This window comes from Notothenia coriiceps, unplaced genomic scaffold, assembly GCF_000735185.1.
Source record: "Notothenia coriiceps isolate Sejong01 unplaced genomic scaffold, NC01 NC01_scaffold00005579, whole genome shotgun sequence".
NCBI classification, from domain to species: domain Eukaryota; kingdom Metazoa; phylum Chordata; class Actinopteri; order Perciformes; family Nototheniidae; genus Notothenia; species Notothenia coriiceps.
The window spans coordinates 55182-80181 of record NW_011338280.1 but is presented as its reverse complement, the minus strand read 5'-3'; the positions used below and the strand labels follow the sequence as shown (position 1 = coordinate 80181).

The 25000-nt window shown below is 38.9% G+C and overlaps 1 protein-coding gene across 1 annotated transcript in view; it reads left to right on the top strand.

Moving 5' to 3' along the window:
- Positions 1–654: 654 nt before the first annotated feature.
- mutyh (mutY DNA glycosylase) overlaps positions 655–25000 on the top strand; it is a gene marked incomplete at its 3' end in the record, with an annotated part of 37131 nt that continues 12785 nt past the window's right edge. The window contains exons 1-6 of the mRNA XM_010768361.1: positions 655–1043; positions 1892–1960; positions 2049–2215; positions 2711–2907; positions 3035–3119; positions 3281–3394. Of these exons, the coding sequence (XP_010766663.1) occupies positions 835–1043; positions 1892–1960; positions 2049–2215; positions 2711–2907; positions 3035–3119; positions 3281–3394 (841 nt within the window). The remainder of the gene's footprint in view (positions 1044–1891; positions 1961–2048; positions 2216–2710; positions 2908–3034; positions 3120–3280; positions 3395–25000) is intronic.

Genomic DNA, 25000 nt, shown 5'->3' with positions numbered 1-25000 from the left:
AAAGTTGGCAACCCTGTAAATGTATTTTAAGTAACAAAAGTAAAAGTACTGTTTGTAATGTCCCATTTCAGAATGATTACAAATATGTCAAAAAAAAGTACTTCGTATAATACTTGAGTAAATGTAGGCTCCGTTCCACCACTGGATATTTGCCTCTGAAAATGTAGTAGAGAGTACAAGTAGCCTATAAGCATAGATACAATTAAAATACTCAAGTGAAGTAGCCTACTATTATGTCAACAATAGTACTTAAATACAATACTTGAGTAAATGTAAACTTCTTAGTTAGTTTCCACCACTGGACATTTTCCTCTGAAATGTAGTGAAGAAGAAATATAAAGTTGCATTCAATGGAACTCAAGTAAAGTACAATGTGTCTTAAAAAATAAATTTTAAATACAATACTTGAGTGAATGTAGGCTACTTAGTTACTTTACACCAATTGATATTTTCCTCTAAAATGTAGTGGAGAAGAAGTATAGCAAGCATAGAAGCTTAAAATAAAAATACTCAAGTCAAGTACTATTAGGCCTATGTCAAAATCGAACTTAATAGGCCTATGGTGATTGAGTTACCACAGTTTATACATCCATGGTTACCACAGATTGTGTGGGGGCGGGGCGTCGCCATGCAACCGTCAACTAACTATAAACGCAGTAGCTTTAAGTGGAGGAAAAAAGGCATATCGAAAACGCCAAAAAATACAATGTTACCATGATTCAGTTTATCTTTTGCTTTTATAAGAAAGCTGGTTATGCCTGGTTCTGATTCTTATAAATAAAATAAACTTAGAAAAAACGTTATTCCGCCAAAAAGAACAGGAGTGAAGGCAGGATGTCAACACCGGAGGAGGAAGAGGCGAACATCGGTAAAGTGCTCACTTTTCTCCGGGAGTGGGACCGGGGTGACAGCAGGGTCCGCGGCCGCATGTTGACCGCCTTCCTGAGCCGGAACCCCGGGAGGAGGCTCTGTGATCTGGAGCTGCAGCTCGCTCAGGTCTCCAGCCTCTTCCTGGCCCGGATCACCACCTGGACCAGACTCACGTATCCTCTCTCTGTGTATTTATTATATGTTCAGGCTGCATGTGGACGCCTGCATGAGCCAACACAAACTATATCAAACATATTGTTTACCATTTATCAATCAATCAATCAATCAATCAATCAATCAACCAATCAATCAATCAATCAATCAATCAATCTTGTGTACAAACTGTAACGCCCCCTGAGACTAATGACACATTTGTTTTATTGGGCTAAATAAACATTGATTGATTCAAGGCTATAAATTTGATGCACTGATGCTGTTAGCTTTATGTGCAGTCAAGGCTAAATAATGTTTTTGTTTAATGCTGAGCTGAACCAATTGTTCATCTTACAGACAGACAAATTATCAAAAACTATTTAGTTTGTGATCTATTAGTAATTTCATGGAAAACTTGTGTTTTCAGCTTCTCAAATATGGAGATTTCCTGCTTTTTTAAATCATGATAAATTGAATATCTTGTTGGTCCTGGACTGATATAACAAAAACATTTCAGAGACATCACCTTGGACTTTGAGAAACTGAGACATTTTTCACAATTTTATAAAAATGTTGTAAGAAATGTACGAAATTCAGGCCAAACTATTAATCAATGAATCAAGGTAATAATCTGCAGATTAATCAATAATGAAAATAATTGCCTAATACACACACATTTTTTTGTCTGTAGCTTTTTCTTAAATATGTCTTTACTACACACAGTAAAAGCACACATTTAACTATATTGTGGCTTAAATCAAATAATGCATAAGTCATTCAAATGATATATAGTGTTTCTATAGGGATCATGCTGGTTTCTGTTAAGGATACATTATTTACTAAACATAGTCCTTCACTCAATACTCAGATACATGTTTGGGACATTCTTGGGACTGCAGCTTAAAGCAATTGGGATTTTCCTCTCTTCATCAAACCAGTGAGTCAATATGAAACGCTGTATCAATTCACAAACTACTGTTTCTGTGACTCAGTCTGAAGTATTAATTTGATCAACTTTCCCTCAGTGATCAGTACCTAATGGAGTTTCTGGAGGATGGAGGAGTCCTCACTCTTCTGGACATCTTGAGCCACTCTCAGAGAAAAGAGGAGCAGAAGGTCGAGGCCCTCCGCCTTCTGCTCACTATCTCAGATGCTGGTCGCAAATACAAAGAGGTTATCTGTGAAAGCCATGGTAACTTTTATAAAGAATCACTGGAATACAAACACACTTCTTTCTACACTACACTATAATCAGTGCATTAGATAAATCAGTGCATTAGATATAGCTTTTTCACACCTGCCATTCAGATACTCTAAAAACTATTTAAAAGACAATTATTTGTCAATGGTTAATCCATTTTGAAAAAAGTATTTTATTTTGCAACGCAGGTTATCACAACAAAATGCAGTTGTAGTTTATTATGCTAGACATACAAAATGACAGAAGAGAACAAAAACAGTAGTACTATTGCATTCCTGAAGTATACTAGTTTACTTTGCATTTTGAGGTTTGTAACTAACCAAAGCAATGGTTAACAGTTCTCTAGGAGGTTTACTGAATGTGACATTTACAACAAAAACAAAAATCAATATCCACCAAATTTTGTCTATTAAATATCATCTGGATAACTTGATCACTGACATGGCGCTTACAGCGTTGACCTCCATTTTTTTTTCAATCTTGCAGGTGTGAAAGCCATAGCAGAGTTCCTGGCTCAGTCAAACACAGATGAACCTCTAGAGGCAGCCTGGGCCCTCCTGGAGTCTCTGTCGCGTGGAAACCCCAGATACCAAAACCAAGTCTATAAAGCCATGATTGCTCTCATGACGTGTTCCTCCCCGAAGGCCCAGCAGCGGGTCCTGCACTCCTTACACACTGTGCAGGTAAAGTATGAGTGCACACTAAGACATTTATTAGCATTGTTCTCAGAGCATGTGCCCTCTTACTAGTTTGCTCACTCACTTTGGCCAAATGTAAACTCTTTTTTTATGGGATCTATTCTTCTCACAGTCCAAAATGAAGACAGCCCACCACAGCATAGTAGAACCTCTGCTGGGTTTGCTCAGTTCTCTGCACCTGGAGGTTCAGGATGAAGGTAAGAATACAGACTTTTACTGTGGTTGATAATTTTTTTGTTTTGTATGCCAAATCTTGCTTTGAAATTACAAATGTATTTGGTATTCCCTGTGTGCTGGGGCTCAAAATTGTCGGTGTCATAAATGATCACCTTTATTGATTTCCTTGTTGGTCTTGCAGCTATAAATCTGATTTTGGGTCTGAGGTGTTATGAAGTGAGGCCGCTGCTGCTCGACGGACTGTTGGCTCTGCTGAGGCCAACTAAAGAAAATGTGCAGCACCAGAATATGCAAGGTGACACTTTAATCTTTAAGTGTGTTTGTTTTACTATAAAAGGGACCTATCATGCAAAATGCACTTTTTAATGTCTTTTATACATAAATATGTCCCCGGTGTGTCAGGGGACTCACGCAGCGTCAGAAAATAAAACCCTCTCTCTTTTCCTCCGTACCCAAATCTTTTAAAAACGGGGGTACAACGAGCGGATACAGATTTTCTGCCGATATGACGTCAAATCGGCGGCGGACCCACAGAAAGTTGCTATCAGAAACAATGCCTGACGTGTTTGTGGCGTGTAATATGGTCTGTGTTTACATTAGCAAGCCTCGCTAACACTCAGAGCTAACCTGTACTGATGAGCACATGTGTTTTTAAAAAGCAGGAAATAAAAAAAGAACTCACCTTGTGATAAACCTGCAAGAAAAAANCTATATATGTGTTATATGTAAAATGATATTTGCCTTTGAAATGTTTGAAGTGTTTTAAAAAGTTGCCACAATTACCTCATTATATAGTTATTTATGCTGAGCTAAAATATAGTATTGTTAGATTACATATCTGTAGCCTTGCAGTTAGGTATTATGGCGGGGATTTGAATACTCTGATGTGTTGCTTGCTAAAAGTGGTTTTTAATAATATATCTATAGGAATTCAGTCTTAGGCATATTTATAGGCCAGCAAAAATGGTTTTCCCGGACCTACAGATAAGGCTGATTATATCCAATCCAACAGATAGCTCCCTTCGCCAGGTTCATGGTTCTGGTCTGGGTATCTGTATGGCCAGACTTTTATCTGGCTTACTTGTGTTCTTGTTTTGTCTGCACGATCGGTGTGTGTGTTTTGTTCAACAAAAAGAAACCCTAATTGTAATTCGCTACCTTTGTTCAATATAACACAACTTAATGGGGGTCCAACCCCTCTTTGCGATGCCGAGCCCCTATATATTTCTATCCTGCCCAAATGGAGTCAGGGCACAAAACTGAGGATTAAAAACAAAAGCGATATTAATCCCTCTGCAGCAACGGCTGTCACTCAAAGGATTATGCGTGGCAAGGCGAAAAAAATAACACACTAAGTACTACGCGGTATGAAATTAAAAGGCTCTGTTTTTTGGCCATCTTGGCGTGTCTCCAATCGTTGCAAACGCATTGATTGTATTACTAGTGGCGATAGGATGTTCAGTGACAGTAATCTGACTTCACATTCTCCTGATTATAAAATTGATTGAGCCTACGCGCGACCTTGGGAGACAAGAAGTGTGAAAGCCTACGAGGTTGCGGGTATTATATTCTCTCTGTGAGTTAAAAAGAGTTCTTTTGGAGTTGACTCTGTGATATTTTTGTGATGTGTCTGTTGTGTTTACTGACGAGGGGCTCAAACGCAGCCATGTAGGGGGGGGACGTCTATCTAATTTCTTATAGTTCAACAACAAATAAAATTCATTTTTCCTTTTGTTGTCTTCTGACGTTAACCATCCAGGAGTATAATCCAAGGCGAGTTTAGGAGGTGAAAGACCCACAAACTAGGGTATTAATCTCCTTCAAAATCCACAGTGGTTGTATATTCTCTCTGATCTGCTTAGGGATGAAGGCTGAAGGTTTGCACCTAAAACAGCCAATATATATGAGGGGTTTGTTAATCCCTTCTGGTCTCTCTCCTCTCTAAAATTATACACGGTCACAGCAGATGCGATTTGTTAGGTTTTGTTTTTGTGGACGAAGGAAATGGGCGATGTGGCAGTTCAGCCCACCTGGCGTACAGATAGAAGCCCTCCGGGAGGCGCATTCTGATTTCATCCTCTCTCGTGGCTACTCCATCTCTGGTTGTGCGCTTTTTATATGGTTGTGTTTGTGTCTGTTTGTCCCCTCTTTCCTTGTGCTCCCAGTCTTCTGTTGTTTTACCGAGGGAGAGGGGTTGTGTTGGCGGTGTGTGTAGGTATTGTGTTTTGTCCCGTTAGTAGTGCCAGTAGACAAACAAACCAGGCCAGACTGCCAACCCGGAAACGGTGGGTTTAAATGTACTTCTCTTGTTAATAGTGTGTTGTGCTTGATAGATAGATAGATAGACTAGTAAAGATAGATGTATTAGAATTAGAATAAGTTGTGTTGTAGGATTAGATTGGTGGTAGTGTTGTGTTATGTGATGGGATATTAATAGATAGATGTGATTGGGATGGATTAGATTGATGAATAGATAGAATTAGTTAGATGGTGGATGGATAGATGATGGATGGATAGATAGATAGATAGATGGATAGCATGGTATGGTCAATGGATTAGATAGATTAGATATATAGCATGGATAGATTAGATAGGTGGATTGGATAGATAGATGGATGATTAATTCTGCATATTGTCTAAGCGCCAATTGTGTTCAAGCAATTAAAATAATATAATCATATTATTATTATTGTTAATACAATAATAATTAATTAATAAATACATTTATTTATTTCCAAGACTCTTTATCAAGGTGCATCAAAGAGACTCAAATAAAAACAAGAAAGATACACAAGTTTAATAAAATATTAAAACAAACATTTAGCACAACGATTTAAAAGGTGGAGATAAAAGTATGAACATTAATACAAATAAAATAAACATAACAGCAAATATATACATACAGTTTAAAACGACATATATCACAAATAATACACAACATCAAATATTCTGGATAAACCAATAATACTACAGCAGCAGAATAAGGACACATAGGATAGGTATATAAATTGAAATACAATTGCGAGGGGAGAGAAAGACATTCATGCACATGCTTTACTGTTGAATGAAAAAGGTGCTGTATGCACGGTTTTATTCAGGAGTACCGCCTAGCCACACTGTGTTGTTACAGATATGACCTCCAGGGGGTCATTACGACGTGAGACTGAGCAGCTAAAATAATCAATATTTTTCACCAAGCGTACAATTTATTTTTTATGTATTCCTGTCACAACCTTTTTTTATTAGATTGTTCTTAAATAAGAACAGTTTATACAACACGATACAAGGCCCAAGTGCAAGCAAAGGAAAACGAAGAATAGGGACAAAAAGCAGTACCCAGACAAGGCAAAAGACACACACAATATAAAGAATAAGACCATATTATGATGTGTGTACAAATCATATAAATTGAGTAAGTACACAAATAACTAAACAAAAATATAATGGATAAAATGATAAAAAAAAATAAGCATTATATTTAGAATTATTATTTATTATTAATGTAAATTGAAATCTGTAAAGTAACAACATCGGTCAAAAAATATACTAATATGAGAGCAGTGAGGTAATGAAAAACATAATATAGAAAACAATAGTACTGCAAATAGGTTCTCAAAGTTTACAACTACCTGAGAAAATGTACTTTTGTTTGCTGTTGTAAAACTTCCTATTACAATCCAAATCTCTTCACAATACAATTGAACAAAAACACCAAACTTTTTGTTATTAAAAGAACCAACCAGAAAGGGACATTTACCTTACACCATAGAATGAAACGCAATACAAATAGAAAACGCATTGAGTCAACCATCGTATAACCTCAAACAAAGCCTGTTGTCCTCGACAGAGATTCTGAAAAACAAACCATTTATTAGTTTGGTGTTTCTATTTATTGACATGTCAATACAATATATTTTTTTATAATAATAATAAATTATAAGCAAAGTGCATGTGAACATTACTTAAAATTTATAGTTCCCCCTTTGAGAACTTGCATGACGGTCCATTGCTGTTTATGCTTGCATTGATTTTGTTGCTTACATTGCTTCAAAAAGTTGTATTATTATTCTTTTGCAATGCAGCTATTTATGTATTTCATTCATTACCTTATTCATAGTATTCATTTCTTGTTTCGTCCCAGTTGTTTCAGTCCTAGTTTCCATTCCACCATACACACTTGAAGCCCATCAGATTGATACATTGTCTCTACAGACGGCCTTTGCCTTTTATGTTTTATTTTCGATGAAGAAGGTATCCACCACTATTACTATTGCTTTGTATACCCGAACACTTCTAACCAAGAGTCTGTCACTGCCCTTTTTCACTTTGCCCTGGAGAGGGCAGAACATTTACCACAAAATCACTCGGTAAAAAATTCATTTATTTTCTGGAAGCATTTGGCCATCAACCGTATGGTCTTTTCTCTGGGGAAGATGTCATCTTTAGTGAACCTGAACTTGGACAGTGACCTGAGGCAAGGGACAGGAGGAGGCAGCTCTCTCTGTATCTTTGTCAGAGACAAGTATTTTTATCCAGTAAGCTGAACTTGCTCAAAGCGTGATAGGAGTGAACTGTCAGTCAGACTTGAGAAATAGTTGAGTTGATCCTGATGGTGGTCTGTCTGATGTGTCCTGCGAGTAAGCCCGCGTTTCTCTCTGCTATTGACTCTGATAGACTGATCTCCCTTGCTGAGGTTTTCTTTTCTTGAGGCTTCACTCTGTGCCCGAACTACGAAGGCTCCGCTCCAAACTCAAGACCTGGACGCCTGTTGAAGACCCTTGTGCTGACAATGTCACCTTTATACTGATATAGCTCGTAGAATAAGAAGATGGACTTTTATTAATCCCCAGAGGGGGAAATTCAGTTTCCACTCTGTCGTACACACACATGCGATTTTTTACAGGTAATACAGTACACACAGTACACACTTTTTACAACATGCACATACATATACAAATACACACACAGCTATATGCACACATGCACATGCAGTTGAGAGGTCAGAGGGGAGGCAGCCAGTCTAGCCGGCGCCAGTGAGCAGTTGGGGGTTAGGTGCCTTGCTCAAGGGCACTTCAGCAGTGGCCCAGGAGGTGAACTGGCTCCTCTCCAGTACAACTCAACACTCCATATTGGTTGGTCCGATCGGGACGTGAACCGACAACCCTTCGGTCCAAAGTCCAATCCCCTACAGACTGAACCACTGCCACCCCAAATAAGCTTGAAAGGTATTGTATCTTTACAGTGTGTGTGTGTGTGTGTGTGTGTGTGTGTGTGTGTGTGTGTGTGTGTGTGTGTGTGTGTGTGTGTGTGTGTGTGTTTAAATTAAATGTGACCCTTTGTGCAGTTAGATTATATCTTGTGTGGGTGTGTTTGCATTTTAATTAGCTCTGTCTCTTACGGTGATTGTCAAAGGTGGCGGTGGTTCCTGAGGTATTAAGACTATGCTAACAGACTGCTTGGTATCCCACCAGAGGGAAACAAGCTTTTACCTCATTGGCTTGGATTAATACCAGAAAGCTTTCACTTATTTTACCTTTACTATACATACTGTATGTGACTCCAATAACAAAACACTTCTGGTTTGTGTATTTTGTGAAATCTCCGGGGGCTGCTTTGCACAGCTGCAGTGATCAGGGAGTCATCTTCTTCTCTGTGATATGTAGGTGTGGGCTGAGACGACAGTGTGTGGCTGCCTGTGGTGAGCAGGAAATCATTTCAGTTTATTGAGATCCCTGATGTGAAATGAGCTGAGAAATCTGATTTAGAAACATAGGATTGGTTTATGTAAGTAATTAAATTGTGTGTGTGTTTACTCTGCATTCTTGAATTTTCCCCTCCCCTGGATCTTTAAAATAACTTCCGACCCACCTAATATCACTGTATTGTTACCCATCTAACTGTGTTTCTGTGTCAATACGAGCCCCCCGCCCATTGTTCCATGATGTCCTCTTCAATGAAAGTGATTTGACTAGCCTGATTTCCTTAAATGTCATCTGCATTCTGAAATGTAAGAACCCCTGCTGGTACTCGTCTTGACTGACATTTATTGTACAAAGAGTGTTTTGGTTTGTTTTGATTCTGAACATTTCCTGCTGGGGATGCAATTTAAGGAGTTGTGATGTGATTTCAGATCAAAGCATCATGTTACGGTTTGTGGCAAATTCAGATGTCCCAAATCTAGAGCTGCCTCTGTGGGATGTTGATGACTGGAATCGAAGGAATGGTTTCTAACATATTTTTGAGAGTCAATCATATTCTTTATAGTTGGGTCATTGCACACACAGCAACGCAAGATAACAGCAAGGTAGACTTACTTACCTTCAAATAGAGATGTTCCTTCCTTTGACTTGGAAACAGTGCATAAATTATCTTAAACCACATGCTGTGTTTTCTTAGTTCATATAGAAAAGGGTAATAAACACTTTTTTTACATTGATCTCAGATGGTTAGATAATGCACTTCTAATTTCTCTGAATTTGACCTTGCTCTGAGTGGTGTTGTAAATATAACCAGGTCTACAGATTGCTTCTGCAACTTTAATGGATATTAACACTTGGGGCTTATTCAAACATGAAACCAACATGTAAAAATACGTCACATTTATGTAAGTCTGCGTCTGAATTTTCAACACGACTGCAGGGCTAAAAATAAAATATGAAGGATTTCATCCATAACTGATACGTAAGTAGTTTGTTATTCTGACAGTGTGTTCATGCACGGAGCCTATGGATATTCTGAACATGGAACATACTCGTAACATACATTAGGGATAAGGATGAAATGTTAATGCTTCTGGCCATAGTGTAAATTATTCAATACATCGAGGTGGTGGAATTCTATAGTGTACTCATTCAGAGAGAGAGAGAGGCTGTTGGAAAGATTTAATTGCATGATAAAAATAAATAATCTAGAAGCGAATTTAAAGTTAGCTATTTATCAATATTTTAACAAAGTAATAATGCTGCAGGACTGTTGCCATCATGCATTTTATTTGTATTTTATAAAATATTGAAAGCCATAATTATACCATCAAATATTTAGTGGCATTTATCACATTTCAAAGACAATCACTCCACAGGGCTTGTCAGGCTCAATACGGTTGATGAAGCTTTGTTCAGTTATTATAAATAGTGTATTCAAGGGGTAAGAGGACAGGGTACGAAAATACACCTCACAGTACGTGTAATTTAGTTCATATGCAAGAGTGCGGATGGAGGTCTCATTATCATAGTCAATGTGACCAGCAGGCCTGTGACAAACTGACTATTATAGTAATCATGTCCCATTATCCTGCTGAAGCACTGAATTAATCATTATACTTTTAATAGTTATTTAGTTGCTGAAATTAATCTATGTATGGAACAGTACAGCCTTTTCAGCACCAGCTTGAACGTGAGTCAGTGTAACAAGCTATTAAGTAAGTAATCTTACTTACCAATATTACAGCAAATCCATAAAAAAATGAAAGGCCATGCATTAAAATGCCTTGCTATGACCAATGATAGCCAAGGAATGTATTCACATTATAACCTTGATATTCCACTGAAATATCCAATCCCCAAAAATGTCCTGGTGCTTTCTGGATTGTTATTGTCTGATTGGATTAAGATCCAAAAAGAGATGTAGTTCTACCTAGAGCTAATGTAAGGCCAAAAGTCACGTTTGTAATTCTTAATGAAATTATTTGAATCCAAAAAATTATCTTTTCCAAAACCCAACCAAGATATTTTGCAACCTTACCAAGTACAGTAGTAAAGCATGTAACATACAAGTGTGTAACATGCTATTGACCTTTTCTATCAGAAAACCCTGCCTGTTGAAAAATGAAGCTAAAGTGGTAACCAATAGTTTGAATTAAAAAGTGAGGCCACGTGGACCTAGCTTCGGGATGTGACCATTTGGGAATGAGAAAGTGTTGTCGAAGAAGACTAAAAGATGATATGATGTTTGATTTTGAACACAATCTGCAAAGCCTTTTGTTGGATATTGACTGGCATGTTTATGGTATGTGGTTTAATACATGGAACCTTTGCCTAATTATTCCTCCAGGCGGACTTTGTCTTTCATTTGTTTTAATATAACCCATTATTGTTCATCATATTTCAAGTATGGTCTCAAAAGGGCCTATACTAGAATAACAGCATCATGTTGACTGGGCCCTTAATTGAATCTATCTGAGCTGTAATAGTGGACTGAATCTGATTAGGCTAATACGTTCGGTTTTCAAATAAAAAAGCCTCAGGGTTAATTAGAGAGACTCACTCCAGATCAGTTTTCTCTAAAACTGTTTTGTTTGTTTTCTTATAATCATATTTTTTGCCCAGCTAGCTAGCTACCGCAACCCGGTATCATGGCAAGACGTGAACATGTGACGATTTACCATGCTGGAAGACGTGAATATGTCATGATTTCGTCCCTTCAAACGTGACAGTTAGACGGTATTGTTAACCCATGTTATTTAACCAGTGGAGAAATAACCGGAAATGCAAATGCTACCCCGACGTAACGATTTATTTTGTAATAGTCACACTCGATTATGCCAATTTTCTTGTTGCCCCAGCTGGTCGACACCTCTTTTAGCAGAAACAAAGGCTACATTAATGTATTAAATCGATGTTAATCCAGTGCTGTGTGGATGTGGAATTAACGGACGTGACGTTGTGCGATTGAGTTGCCAGGCAACAGCTTCGGTTCATGTTAATTTACAAACTCTTCAACTACAACCGTAGTTATATTTAAAAAACATGTTAGAAATACTGCAAATTAAAATGTAAATGTGAAGGAATGTGTGTATAACAAAATACATCGGTCATAAACGAAACCGGAAACAGACGTAGGCAAGATCCTCAGCTCGTTGATTGGATGGTTTAGCCGCAATGCATGCTGGGATTTGGTGTTTATGTGATGTGCAATCTGAAAACGTTTTTTAAAAATAAAATAATACTTTATTCCGACTATGCTTGCTTATCTCTTTGGAAGTCATCACATAACGGCATTGTAATACACGGTTCGGCTGCATTCAATATTACATAACCTAGCTGTTTCATCACTTATATTTAGAAGCAATCAATATACAGTAGCTTATTTTGTGTCGTCATTGAAACAAGATGCAAGTTGTAGCCTTTTCTCAGAGCTTTACAATTTAGTTGACATTGTCAGAGTTTTAAGAAAGTTGCTTTGATGAGGCGCCCCCTGGAGTCTTTTCTCTCAGATAAAAACTCCATGTGTGGACACCTGCCTCCTCGAATTGTAACCCCTATGTTGCTTGGGCCATGACGGCAACATTTCCGCAATCCATCAAAACATTGCTTTGAAGGGACAACCTGTTCCTGGTGTGAATATAAGAAGCATAAACAGATGGTGTTATGCTTTGTTTAATCCCTTGGTTTATTCAATCTTTTATTTATGCAACCATAAACAATCTAAAGACCTTTACAACGTCTTTCAGTCAAACACCACACAGGTCATGCCTAAACATAACTGCTCATGTGGCGCTTGGTTTCAGTTCAAGTTTCTATATGTTTTTTTCTATATCCAAATAAAGAAGAGGTTGTATTGAGACAACAATGTGACCCTAAATATAGCCAGGCTCCTGCAGTAAATTCATTTCCTGTCATCAGTTCTCTAGAGCAACATCAGCCAACTTTGTGACCAAGTGCTTTGAAGTTTAATAAACACCAGAACCATCCACAAGCTCTGTCATGTGCTGCCAAAAGCTCAGATACACATGCACTTAGTGACTTACACAATAAAGAAATCACTCCACTGAGAAGTTAGCAATGCCTAAAATGCTGCATATCTGTATTACAATGAGCTTATTTCCCCATATAGTTTATCATGCAAATGTTTCATGAGGAAATGATCAAGCAGTATTGTTTGTATCCCAATGTAAGATTCTATAGGTGTGTGTGCGTATCAGCAAGCTACGATGATGAACATCATATACACTGAACAAAAATATAAATGCAACACTTTTGTTTTTGCTCCTATTTTTCATGAGATGAACTCAAAGATCTAAAACATTTTCTATATACACAAAATAACCATTTCTCTTATTGTTCACAAATCTGAAAAAATCTGGCCCATGGTGGTGGTGGGTTTATGGTACGGGCAGGCGTATGTTATGGACGACGAACACAGGCCACTCGATTCACAACATTACCCTAACCCTAGCCCTAACCCTAACCCTAACCCTCACACCAGATACTGACTGGTTTTCGGACCCCCCCAGACCCCCCCAATAAAGCAAAAATGCACGTTTCAGAGTGGCCTTTTATTGTGGCCAGCCTAAGGCACACCTGTGCAATAATCATGCTGTCTAATCAGCATCTTGATATGCCACACCTGTGAGGTGGGATGGATTATCTCGGCAAAGGAGAAGTGCTCACTATCACAGATTTTTTCAGATTTGTGAACAATATTTGAGAGAAATGGTTATTTTGTGTTTATAGAACATGTTTTAGATCTTTGAGTTCATCTCATGAAAAATGGGAGCAAAAACAAAAGTGTTGCGTTTATATTTTTGTTCAGTGTAGTTTACCCTTTGTGCAAACCTGACATTTTGACCTTAGGGTAGGGGAACAAATTGTCCTCATTTAAAAAGTTTCCTGGTCAGACACTACAATATGTAATGCAGTTTATCATCTTTTTATCTTGGGTAAAGGGACGTGTTATCTGATTGAGACTCTGCTTCAGTCTCTTCTCTAGTATTCCCTTATCTTGTGATGACTTTTCTAATCCTGCGCTAATCATTTATAGTTTTGTCTATGTCTATCCTATTGTGGCAGAGTAAATACAGTCCAGTGGCTCGTCTTTATATATTGTCAAGGTGTTGAGGGACCTGTTAGCCTTCCTGGTTAACAAGGACGAGTGGATACTCTCTTTGTTTACATAACAAAGCTGCCGCACTTGGCTAGCTTGTTAGCTACGCTGAGAGAGTTTCCTGTGTCAGGTTGGCCCGGGAAACCTCAGGAGTCTGACTCTGGAGGAAGGAAATACAATATTTAACAACACAATGCACACATTTATTCGATAGTTAGGTTTGTATGACCAATAAAGGCGTCCTTAGGGTTTACTTTTACCACAAATAGTTTGACATACAATACACCTAGGTATTACTTTCACTACATGACTCCGGCACTTATAGTTGGACTGGCCATTTGGAGCAAGTTTTTCCTATGGGCTGCTTGACTAATCGGGCAATTGCATTTCAAGATATACCTTTTTTTAAATATGCATAGCCTCTAGCTTGGATTAAGATTAAAATGTCATAAAAGAATAATTGAATGCCATATTCCTAAGGCAACAAACAAGTGATCATGTTAATGATGCATGTTTTAAATACCTTTAATACTCATGCCTATTTCTTGACAAATTTCAATTTTTTTATATTTTATACATTATTGTAGGGCGTCTAATGATGACCCGTGGGATTGTAAATGTTGACTCATTTCCTTCAACAAGTACTTTCCATTTCACTTTGCTGTGTTAGTGCTTACTTTATGAGAAATTATGGCCAGCTGAACATTATCAATTTAGTTACGTACATACTGTATTAACGCATCATACGGTATAATACAACCTTTCATCCATATAATAAAAGATGTTACAGGAATGCGACGATATGACAAACACAATAGGAAAAAATATTCCTTGGTACACAATAACACTGCTAATATAAAACAAAAGGAACACCATATAAGAGTACCGGTACAAGGACACGGTACATAAAGAAACACGATAGGACACAACATACAATGGCATGCCATTTTCGTGCTGCCTCTGATTGAGTTGCCTCCAGTGTCTGCATGAGCACCATCATTTACACCAACTATTCAATATGTGTTAAGATGCTCAAATAATTCAAGTTACTTTTAGACCTTATTTGTTTAATTTCAAATTTTTAGGTTGGTTGAAAATGTGTAATAATGGAACAATATCAGTGTGTGCTTTTGCAGATGAAGCAGAAGCAGATTACACAGTAATAATAATGCAGTCTTGACTGAAATCACATTGTTTGCTTATTAGTGTTATTATGTGATTGTTGGTTAAAGCCAATCATCCTTACTGGGAAGAGAGATATAGACACAATGTAACAAATTGGGACTGTGTGTGTACTTTGTCAAACCGGTTCAATTGATTTCCTTTTCACCACTTAGGAACAAAGCTGATTGGCAAAGTGTTCAAAAAGCAGGAAATAGAGCACTCCACAAATCAATATGTAGAGATGCTCCTTAAAATCCAAGGGGTCTGTCTGGATAAGACTTCAATTATTGGAGCAGCAGCAAGTGTGTAGTTCACATGATGAATGAAATCACATTACCTCCCTGATGGAGGGAAAGAGATCGCTTTAGTCAAATCTCCTTTGGAATGGTGCTATGGTGATCACTGTAGGTCATTCATTTAACTAATGTGTTTACATCAATATTTATTGAATTATAAATGGACACATTTTGGTTTTTAATAATTGTTAGACAAATTAAATCAAAGCTTTCAGTTTCTATTGTTGCTTGGAGTTAAGCAATGGCTGTTATCCTTATTCACCCTTTCCTTATTCATCTTGCTTCTCTCTCCCTTCATTAATTCTGTATCTGCCTCATTATCTCTTTCAATTTCACTTTACTGGCTCACTATGAAACCAGATCAACCTTTGAGGGCTCAGGAGGGCTCAGTGATCTTATCATGTGACTGCTAAGTGAGTTTGGCACAGTAGTGTGTCTCCTTTCACAGTGACGAGGAATGTAAGAGCACAGTTTCCTGGAAACAAAGCAGGCTTGAAATGTTCTCTGTGATGTTTGAATGTTTTTTATTTCAAAGGAATTTGAAATAGATACGCAGAACATTGAAGGAGCTTAAAGAGGCCCAGTGGTTTTCCTTTTCCTGCAGTGTGTTCTATAGGTTACTGTGCACGTAAATGGTCTGCAAAGGCTAAAATCCCTGTGTTCCCTCCAGAGGGATCCGTAAATCCCCAAGAAGTGGATCTGTAAATGGAGAATTGCAAAGTAAATCCAAATGTGCATCAAGTTTTTCTTTGGTAACCATTTGCAAACCTCAACATCCATCCATCCATCTTCTCCCGCTTATCCGTGGTTGGGTCGCGGGGGTAGCAGTTCCAGCAGAGAGCCCCAAACTTTCTTTTCCCTGGCCACATCAACCAGCTCTGACTGGGGGATCAAGGCGCTCCCAGGCCAGCGAAGAGATATAATCCCTCCATCTGGTCCTAGGTCTACCCCTTGGTCTCCTCCCAGCTGGACGTGCCTGGAACACCTCCCTAGGGAGGCGCCCAGGTGGCATCCTAACTAGGTGCCCGAACCACCTCAACTGGCTCCTTTCGACGCGAAGGAGGAGCGGTTCAACTCCGAGTCCCTCCCGGATGACTGAACTTCTCACCTTATCCCTAAGGGAGACGCCAGCCACCCTGCGGAGAAAACCCATCTCGGCCGCTTGTATCCGCGACCTCAAAATCTGACCTTTAAATAAATGATGAGCTGAGGATTCAAACACACACACACATCACACAAGCTTGGTCAGACCATCCTGTGTTATATAACCCAATGACAGAAAACTTTTTTTGAATTGTTGATGAATTGTGGTGTCTCCAAGGATATAGGAACCAAGTTCATGTGACGTTCTAAGCGTTGTCTGGTTGTCTTGTCTGGTCTTACTTCCTGTGTCTGCCCTCCTCTGTCTGATCGTCTTATTGTGTTCACCTGTTGTGTTTCTGCCTCCCCTCCCCAGCTGTGTCTTGTCCTGTGATTACCCTGCTGTTTATTTAATCTTGTCTTCCCTTTTGCTCCATGTTCGGTCGTCGTTTTTCTCGTCCATGTTACCTGCCTGTTCCTGTCTTTAAGTTNGTGTGTGTTTGTGTGTGTGTGTGTGTGTGTGTGTGTGTGTGTGTGTGTGTGTGTGTGTGTGTGTGTGTGTGTGTGTGTGTGTGTGTGTGTGTGTGTGTGTGTGTCTGAGCAGGGGCTTTCTTGCGTTGGCAGGCCTGCGTATTTAATAGCAGCGTGTTTTGGTCTCAAGGGATTCATGCTGCTTCCGCTGGCATCCATCAATACAATAACAACAACAAGGGCTCCTTGAGCTTTAGCATAATTTTCTCACGCCAGGCAGCTTTCTAATAAGCTATGTGTGCGTATGTCAACTCAGAAATCCCACATAGTCAACAGTGAGCTGGCAGTTAATCAATCTAACTGCCAAAAGACTGACACTCATATTAGATGAAGTATTTAGGTGCTGCTGCAGCCCTGTAACATGCCGTTGCGTACTGTAGGTTGTGAGTCTCTGTGAACACATTACGCTCAGATTGTTCACATTTGGTGTATTGGAAGCTTTGAGATATTCCTAATGGGCGAATTAAACATGTTACACATACTTTGTCCAAATCACAAATTCTGTGGCAGGTGCTTCAATCTGCAATATGCTGTATTTCCCCCCATGCAAATTCCACTTTCAAGGTCTCATTTCTCACAGATTGCTCATGTGCTTTCGAGAGAATACCTTAGAGCCTTTACACCCTCTTAGCACATTTTAAAAATGTGGCAGAGAAGAGTACATCAACAACTGTAGGAGGTGGAGCCTCTTTGCTTCTAAGTAAGTGCCACCGCTCTGCTGGTAGTCAGAGCTAACCGGCCATGAAGAGTTACTGTGGGAGACAGGGAGTCTCCTGGAGGGCTGACAGTCCCCATAACTTTGGTCCCTTTCAGGATATCAATGTGTGTACCTATGTTGCAGCGGAGCAAGGCTCTAAGTGAGTGTATTGGGTGCATCCATGCCATTTATCCTGGATAATTTGACCCTCAGTGCTAAACACCTTGTTACAGCATATCTGCGGTCCCTTGTGTTGCAATTACCATGACTGAAGAGGAATGAATGTCGTATCCATGAACATTAACTCGTTGCCATTGTTAAGACAAACTAGTTAGCAGAAAAGGCAGCTTTTTAAACACAGCTACAAAACCAAACATAATTTTATGACAGGCAGTTCTCCTGAATCTGAAATGTTTCTTGATGCTCAGTGCTTTGTAGTTTGATGGATGGCACCATGCAGTGAGCATACTCACATGGTAGCCTTGTGTGAAAGCAATTTTCATTATCACAGTTTTGGAACTTGTTTCAAATAATATCTGACGCCTATTGAAGATGATTGATGTTATTTAATCGTTCATTTCTGCTCTTTATTTGGTCTTTAATTTAGTTTTCGAAACATCAACATGTTTGCCCTGTAAAGTTGCACTTATCGAAAAGAAATGAAGATTCCACTTATATCATCATCACCAGAACAAACTAAATGACATGCTCTGACACATTTGTTCTTGCAAAAAGTTCAACATCTTTTTTTATTCGGGCCCCAGCATTATTCATGCATTTGTTTATCCTCAGTGCATCACTATCCTTTTGGACAACTCAATTCCATGTTTTAGGTTAGAGATGGTTCAAACTAAAGTGCATTAAATGGTTGGCCCACACATCATAATGAGGCCTGCTGAACACATGTATACTGAGACCTCGCTGACAGCATAACACAATTTCCAGAGTGAAAATGAGATAAAAGAGAACCCACAGAGTAATCCCATGAAAAAACACTTGTGTTTTAAAAAATAACATCTAATTAAACACCTTGCCCTTGCCTTTTGAATGAATTTTGTTGAGGTGGCTTACAGTGTGTGGGATTGACTATTCATGAAGCAGTTGAGAGTGCTTACAATGCTGGAAATGATAGATGAGTGCTTCACACAACTAAATTACCCGCCGTTTCATCCTTTTTTAATTGAAAAACAATTGTGTGTAAATGTGAAGCAGATTTCACAGAGCTTTAAAGTCACAGTAAAATGTCACAAAGTCATTTACTTCAGATCTCATGGAAAGCTGCTTCTGGGCCGATGTTATACTGCAGCTTTAATCAAATGTTCAAACATATCATGGTTATCATTTTTGACATAAAGCAGCAGGAAACGCTGTATGTCTGTTAAATATTACAATTAGATGTCCCACAAAAATGCCTTTTTACTTTCACATATAAACAGCCTTTTCTTATCAAGCTCCACTTTTGTGGAATCAGCTTCCAGTTTGTGTTCGGGCGGCAGACACCCTATCCGTTTTTAAGAGTGCGCTTAAGACCTTCCTTTTTGATAAAGCTTATAGTTAGGGCTGATTAGATTCAGCCCCTAGTTTTGCTGATATAGGCTTAGTTTGTCGGGGGACATCTTACTTCTTCCTTCTCTCTGTCTATACCTGTGTACTCTCATGTTCCGATTAACCCAGCTTCCCCAAATGTCTTTCTTTTTGGTGTCTATATACGCCGGGATCCGGAGTCATGGATGATCCTGCGGTCCTGTGTCATGGATTGCGAGTCCTGGATCTTGAGTCGTGGCTGTGGTCCTGGATCATAAGTCCTGGATGGATATCCTCGTGGATTCATCTTCCTATTATACACACATGCATTTCCAAACATTTGGACTACCTATGTTGCAAATGTATTATCTTTTCAATTTACACACGGCATCTATTGCACGTCTGTCCGTCCTGGGAGAGGGATCCCTCCTCTGTTGCTCTCCCTGAGGTTTCTCCCATTTTTCCCTTTAAACTGTGGGTTTTCTCCGGAGGTTTTTCCTTGTACGATGTGAGAATCTAAGGACAGAGGGTGTCGTATTGTCATACTGATATTCTGTACACACTGTGAAGTCCACTGAGACAAATGTAACATTTGTGATATTGGGCTATATAAATAAACATTGATTGATTGATTGATTGATTGATTGATTGATTGATTGATTGATTGATTGATTGATTGATTGATTGAGTTTTCCCTCTTTCTTCATATTTCTACAAAGACAACTAAAACACGGATGTGGGTGGTGATCTGTGAACCTGTATCTGTATGGACGCCATAGAAGAATAACGTTTTGAATGATGCTGAGCCTTTTTGTCATTTTCCGTCTGTTGGTGTCATATTTTCTACCATGACTCTTTTATCCCCATTATTACCGCACATGGTCCTTCTCCTTCAGTTTCCATTCCGTGAAAGTCGCTTTTCATTTATTGTTGAGTGCTTTTGTGTGTGTTCTTCATGTCTGCTCTCTTATCCTCAACACAATTGGAATCAGTTTCTTTGGAGGTGAAACGTTGACATTGAGAACATTGAGATTGCATTCGAGAACGCCATTTTCTTTCACACTCAATTCTCTTTGAAACATCATATTGTCGTTGTGGCTCCTCATCTTCATTGCCTCACTTCTCCTGTCATAAATGCCTTAATCCTGATAATTCAACAGTCACACATGCTATTAACCGCAGACCCTAACCCCAACCCTAATTCTAAGCTAAACCATGCAGGGAAAACAGAAAAGAAAATCATTTTAAAGGATTCTTTCTTTGTCTTGTCCTCACTTGAGTCTTTTCTTTAACATCTTCTGCACCATAACCCCGCCCACAACACAAACAGATGAACAGCCGTTGGTGTTTGTTGGCAGGAGTGTTATGGACTATCGGGAAACGTTGGGGTTCGGTTCTAATAACCCTGCTTGTCATCATCAATCCAAATCTCATCAGACCGAATGAAAAGTGACGGGGAGACACGAAGAGCCAGGAGATTGTTTTACAGCCGTCTGAGAGCTGTCCAAAACAATTCACTAAATTGTCCCGGGTCAGCTTTTCACCTCAACACGTCTCCTTCTCTCTTGATGTCTCATACTGCTCATTGTCATATATCCCCATTTGGTTGTGGCCCTTTTTTCACTTTTTCTTCCCAGATCTGCTGGAGGCAACCGAAAATTGAGCGGGTCAGAATGTTTTGGTTATTTTGCTTAAAGAAATGGTCTTTTATTTATGTATTAATGTATTATTTATCTTGGGTTTGGATAGTCTACCAAACCAACAAAGGCTCAAGTGCTGTGAATATACGAAGTGTAAAAGAGTAAAGGTCATGTCTGTCACAAGTTAGACACTTCTATTATTGTTTGTTTGGTGGCTCATCTAAACTCTCCTGTCATTTCAGATCCCGCCTTCCTCCAGGCCCTTGTAATCAGCTCACTTCCCTCACCTGGTCTTCCCAGCCCTTCCCCTCACCTGTTGCTCATTCCCTCATCACTCCACAGTATTTATACCACCTCACTATCACTTGTCCTTTGCCAGATTGTCTTGTCGTTTCCGCCAAGCTCTCCAGTGAGTGTTGGTCTCTAGCCTAGATTTTTGTCCTGCCCGGTTTTTGATCCCTGCCTGCCTGTTTACGGATCTCGAGTTCCTGCCTGCTCCCTGTCTGGTTTTGGTTGCCTGTCTGACGGATTTCCTGGTTTTGACCCTGCCTGTCCCTGACCTGAATAAACTGAACATTGCTATACGCTGGTTGTATCTGAGTCGTGCTATTGGGTTCTGATCTGTACCTGTGATCGTGACAATGTCTGAGTAATCTGAAACGCCCCAAAAACAACATCTCGAGCAATCTAGTCAAAAAAAGTCAACTTTATTGTAAATGTATCTTATATGACTTTACAAGTTATGGACATATCACGCAGAAACATGGCAAACGTTGATGGCTCTTAAATAAAGCACATCTTTCTAGCGGTTCCACATAATGACTCAAAGCTCATGAACATCAAAGTCTGAGGAACAACTTTCCGAATGCACCATTACCCTTGCTGGAGGTCTGTTCTTCTTTAGTGCTATTCTAGATTATATTGTAATGACAGCTGCCAGTAACAACACCAACGTTTTGTCCCTTTACGATTTTGTTCCCTCTGCAACACAATCCTATCAGAGTATAGGAAACCATGAGCATGAAACCATGTTCAATATGTCTACTCACCGTTCTATACGTTCTATGTAATGTTTTCAAAGCTCTTACTCTTGGGAGAAAAAATACACCCAAGCCTTTCCTTTCAAAATCATCCTACTTGAGATGCAGTTCAAATAAAATGCTCTCTCTCTGTCCCCCCTCTTTCATACTGTCCAAGCTCCTGCTCTCCAATTCCTTCTTCATCTTCCACCCTGCTTGAATTCTATCAGCAATAAAACAGGCTCTTAGCTTTTGTTCTCCCTTTGTCTCTTAAGAAATATACTCATGACTATTTTTCACTTCAGAAGCAGCAACATTTTGCACTATGTACATCATCTCTTTTATATATATCCTGCTTACTTAAACAGTTATTTGGTGGTTTTTTTTGTAAATTATTGAGTGTTCTTGCACTTTAATGTGTGAGTTTTGTTATACCTCGGGACTGAGGGAAACAGTATTTCGATCTTTCTGTGTCTGCAAACATATTTTGAGATTGACAATAAAGTTGACTTTGACTTATTCCTCTCACCTTAATCTCTTTTGCTGTCAACAACACTTCTGCGGTTCAATTAAAAAACCCACCAGAGTTTAACTGCATATTTAAGAATTTAAAATGTTACCTATAAAAGGAACAATTGTATATTTCCACAATTCTAAATTACCAATATTTGGAGTACGACCGTAGCACTGTTTCAACTATACTACCCAGCTATGGAAAGCACACAGGGTCAAACTTAAAACGCAAATAGATCAAGGTATATTGAAGGCCATGCATGAGCAGCACAAGAATTCCTGGTTGATGAAGGCGCTGGTGAACAATGGATAACAAGATGGGTTCAAATATAGCGAAATTAGGCTATGTTTGGACAATCTTTAGAAATGGTACAGTCCTTTTTTTCAGTCGGTCTGGTTTGCTTTGATTCCTCCAGGCCTGTCCACAGTACATTTCAGCCACAACATATCCTAAATAGAGAGAAAGTGTGAAACATGGCAAATCTTTGAAGTTGAATCACTCCACCAAGGTATCCGCACAGTACGCAAATTTGCCAAATATACGTGTGTGCCTTTACTGTATGCTAATCAGTTTGGATTTTGAGGCATCCCAGTCAAATTTAGCACCAACGCAGAAGTAACAAGCTGCGCCTCCAGGCTTTAGGCCTTCTGACAATTACTGTGTCTTCTCTCCACCCTGTTCTCTTCTTTCTCTCTTCTTGTCTCCACCAGCCTCATCTTTTGCTCCTATTTACTCTATTTCAGTTATTTTTCCTGGAGGCGTGTTTACAACCAGCAGACATTATAATCTGTATTCTCTTTCTCTTTTTGTCTGTCTTAATGCCTGGTTTCATGACAGTCACCACAATCAAAGCAAACACAATCATTGTTCAAAACGAGCAGCATTTCACAATATGCAGTTGGATTTGTTATAGTTTATATGAGTAAATAGAAGTGCAATTAATTCAAATACATATTGTTATGTGATGGGATGTTCACATACTGTCACTCAAGGAATAAATGCCTTTTAAATGTATAACAGGCTGATGTTTTTGCCATTTGGCTCAGTAGTAGTCATCATGGACATGGTTTTAAGAATTACATTTGACTTTGCTTCTTTCCATTTATTAATTAAACTTTTTCCAGAGTTCAGTGTCAGCTATATTGTATGCCATTATTTGATTGTTAATTATCTCCCAGTGCTTGTTTACAGTACCTGCCCTTAATTTCACCCTTTAGTAATACAGACTGCATGAAGAAATATACAAAAGTTTGTGTAATACAAAGCTGTTGATAGCCTTGGTGGGCAATGTGTATCTTATGACTAATTGAAGATGTAACCTATAACTCTGAAGAGGTAGGTCTACAGACAGGGTAGATTATGTAAGAAAATGCAAGGCTAGTTGATTCATGTAGCACCTTTCATCTACAAGGTATTCAAATTGCATAACATACCATGAAAAGCTAGATGATAATGACTATCAGATAGCCATTCAGGTAAAGTTTCTGAGACTAGTGACACTAACACAGTTAAGCTCATTGTTTTCCTCTGCTTTAGATGAAAGTGTAAGAAAGCAGGTTTAAAACCAGCATTATATTTCTTTACTGACCGGTTATCAAACCATTCACCCACACATCTCTCAACCTCTTGCTCCTTGGTTTGTGTTCTCCGCAAACTGCGGTACAATACATTAAAAATTAAGTCTTGACTACAGTGCTTAGTGCTTAGTGTACTGGAAGCTTAAGGGCTAATACATTGTTACCTTATCTATGGAGGTCGATTGATATTAATCTGATCAGCAATTGCCAGTAAAATCAATCCATGCCTCACACTGCCTGCAGCTTACATTGTTTTGATTTTTCTTTTTTACGTGTAGGCCTACCCTTGTTTTGTAAATGTGATGACAATTTAACCTTTTCCATTTTGCAGGGGTAACAATAATTCATGAAACCCACTCCTGGTGTAATGCTTATGAAATGCAGGATTGGTGAAGTACATCATCTTCACAATTTGCCTCTTGTCAACCTGTGGCATGTATTCTCTTCTGCTTTTGTCCCCTCGGTCCAGTTTCATTCCCAACACTTGTCACTCATGTTGATGAGCTGTCAGCCAGTCTAGCGCTGAGGTAAACTCCATCTTAAAAGCCTCTACAGACGTTAAGGGAGCAGCCGATCTGTGGGATATGTGGAATTCTGAATCAAAACAGATTTAATATGGCATTGGGGCTGTGTTGTTGGTAGCTCTTACAGTAGGTATATTGTACGAGCAAGATGTGAAAAATGATTCAGCAAATGTTATCTTTCAGATCAGGTCACATTGCGCCAAAGGACTGACTTAAAATCAATGTGAAGGCTGCCATTTTCCCAAAGGGCTCAAGTCCGTTGGAGTGTGACCTCTGAGTATCAATAACTAGACCAGTTTTTCTTCAGGTTAGCATGAAATTGCTACAGTAGTTGAATTTCATTGCACTCTTCCCATTATACATATTTATTGTGTACAATTGGATACTTTTGCCTGATGGTGTAAGAGAAAAGTTCAACACATCTATCGGAGATTATAATCCAAAAACTATACATGTCAGCGACAAATCTAAAGTACAGACAATATTTTTTAGCTACATTCTCATGATCGAAAGC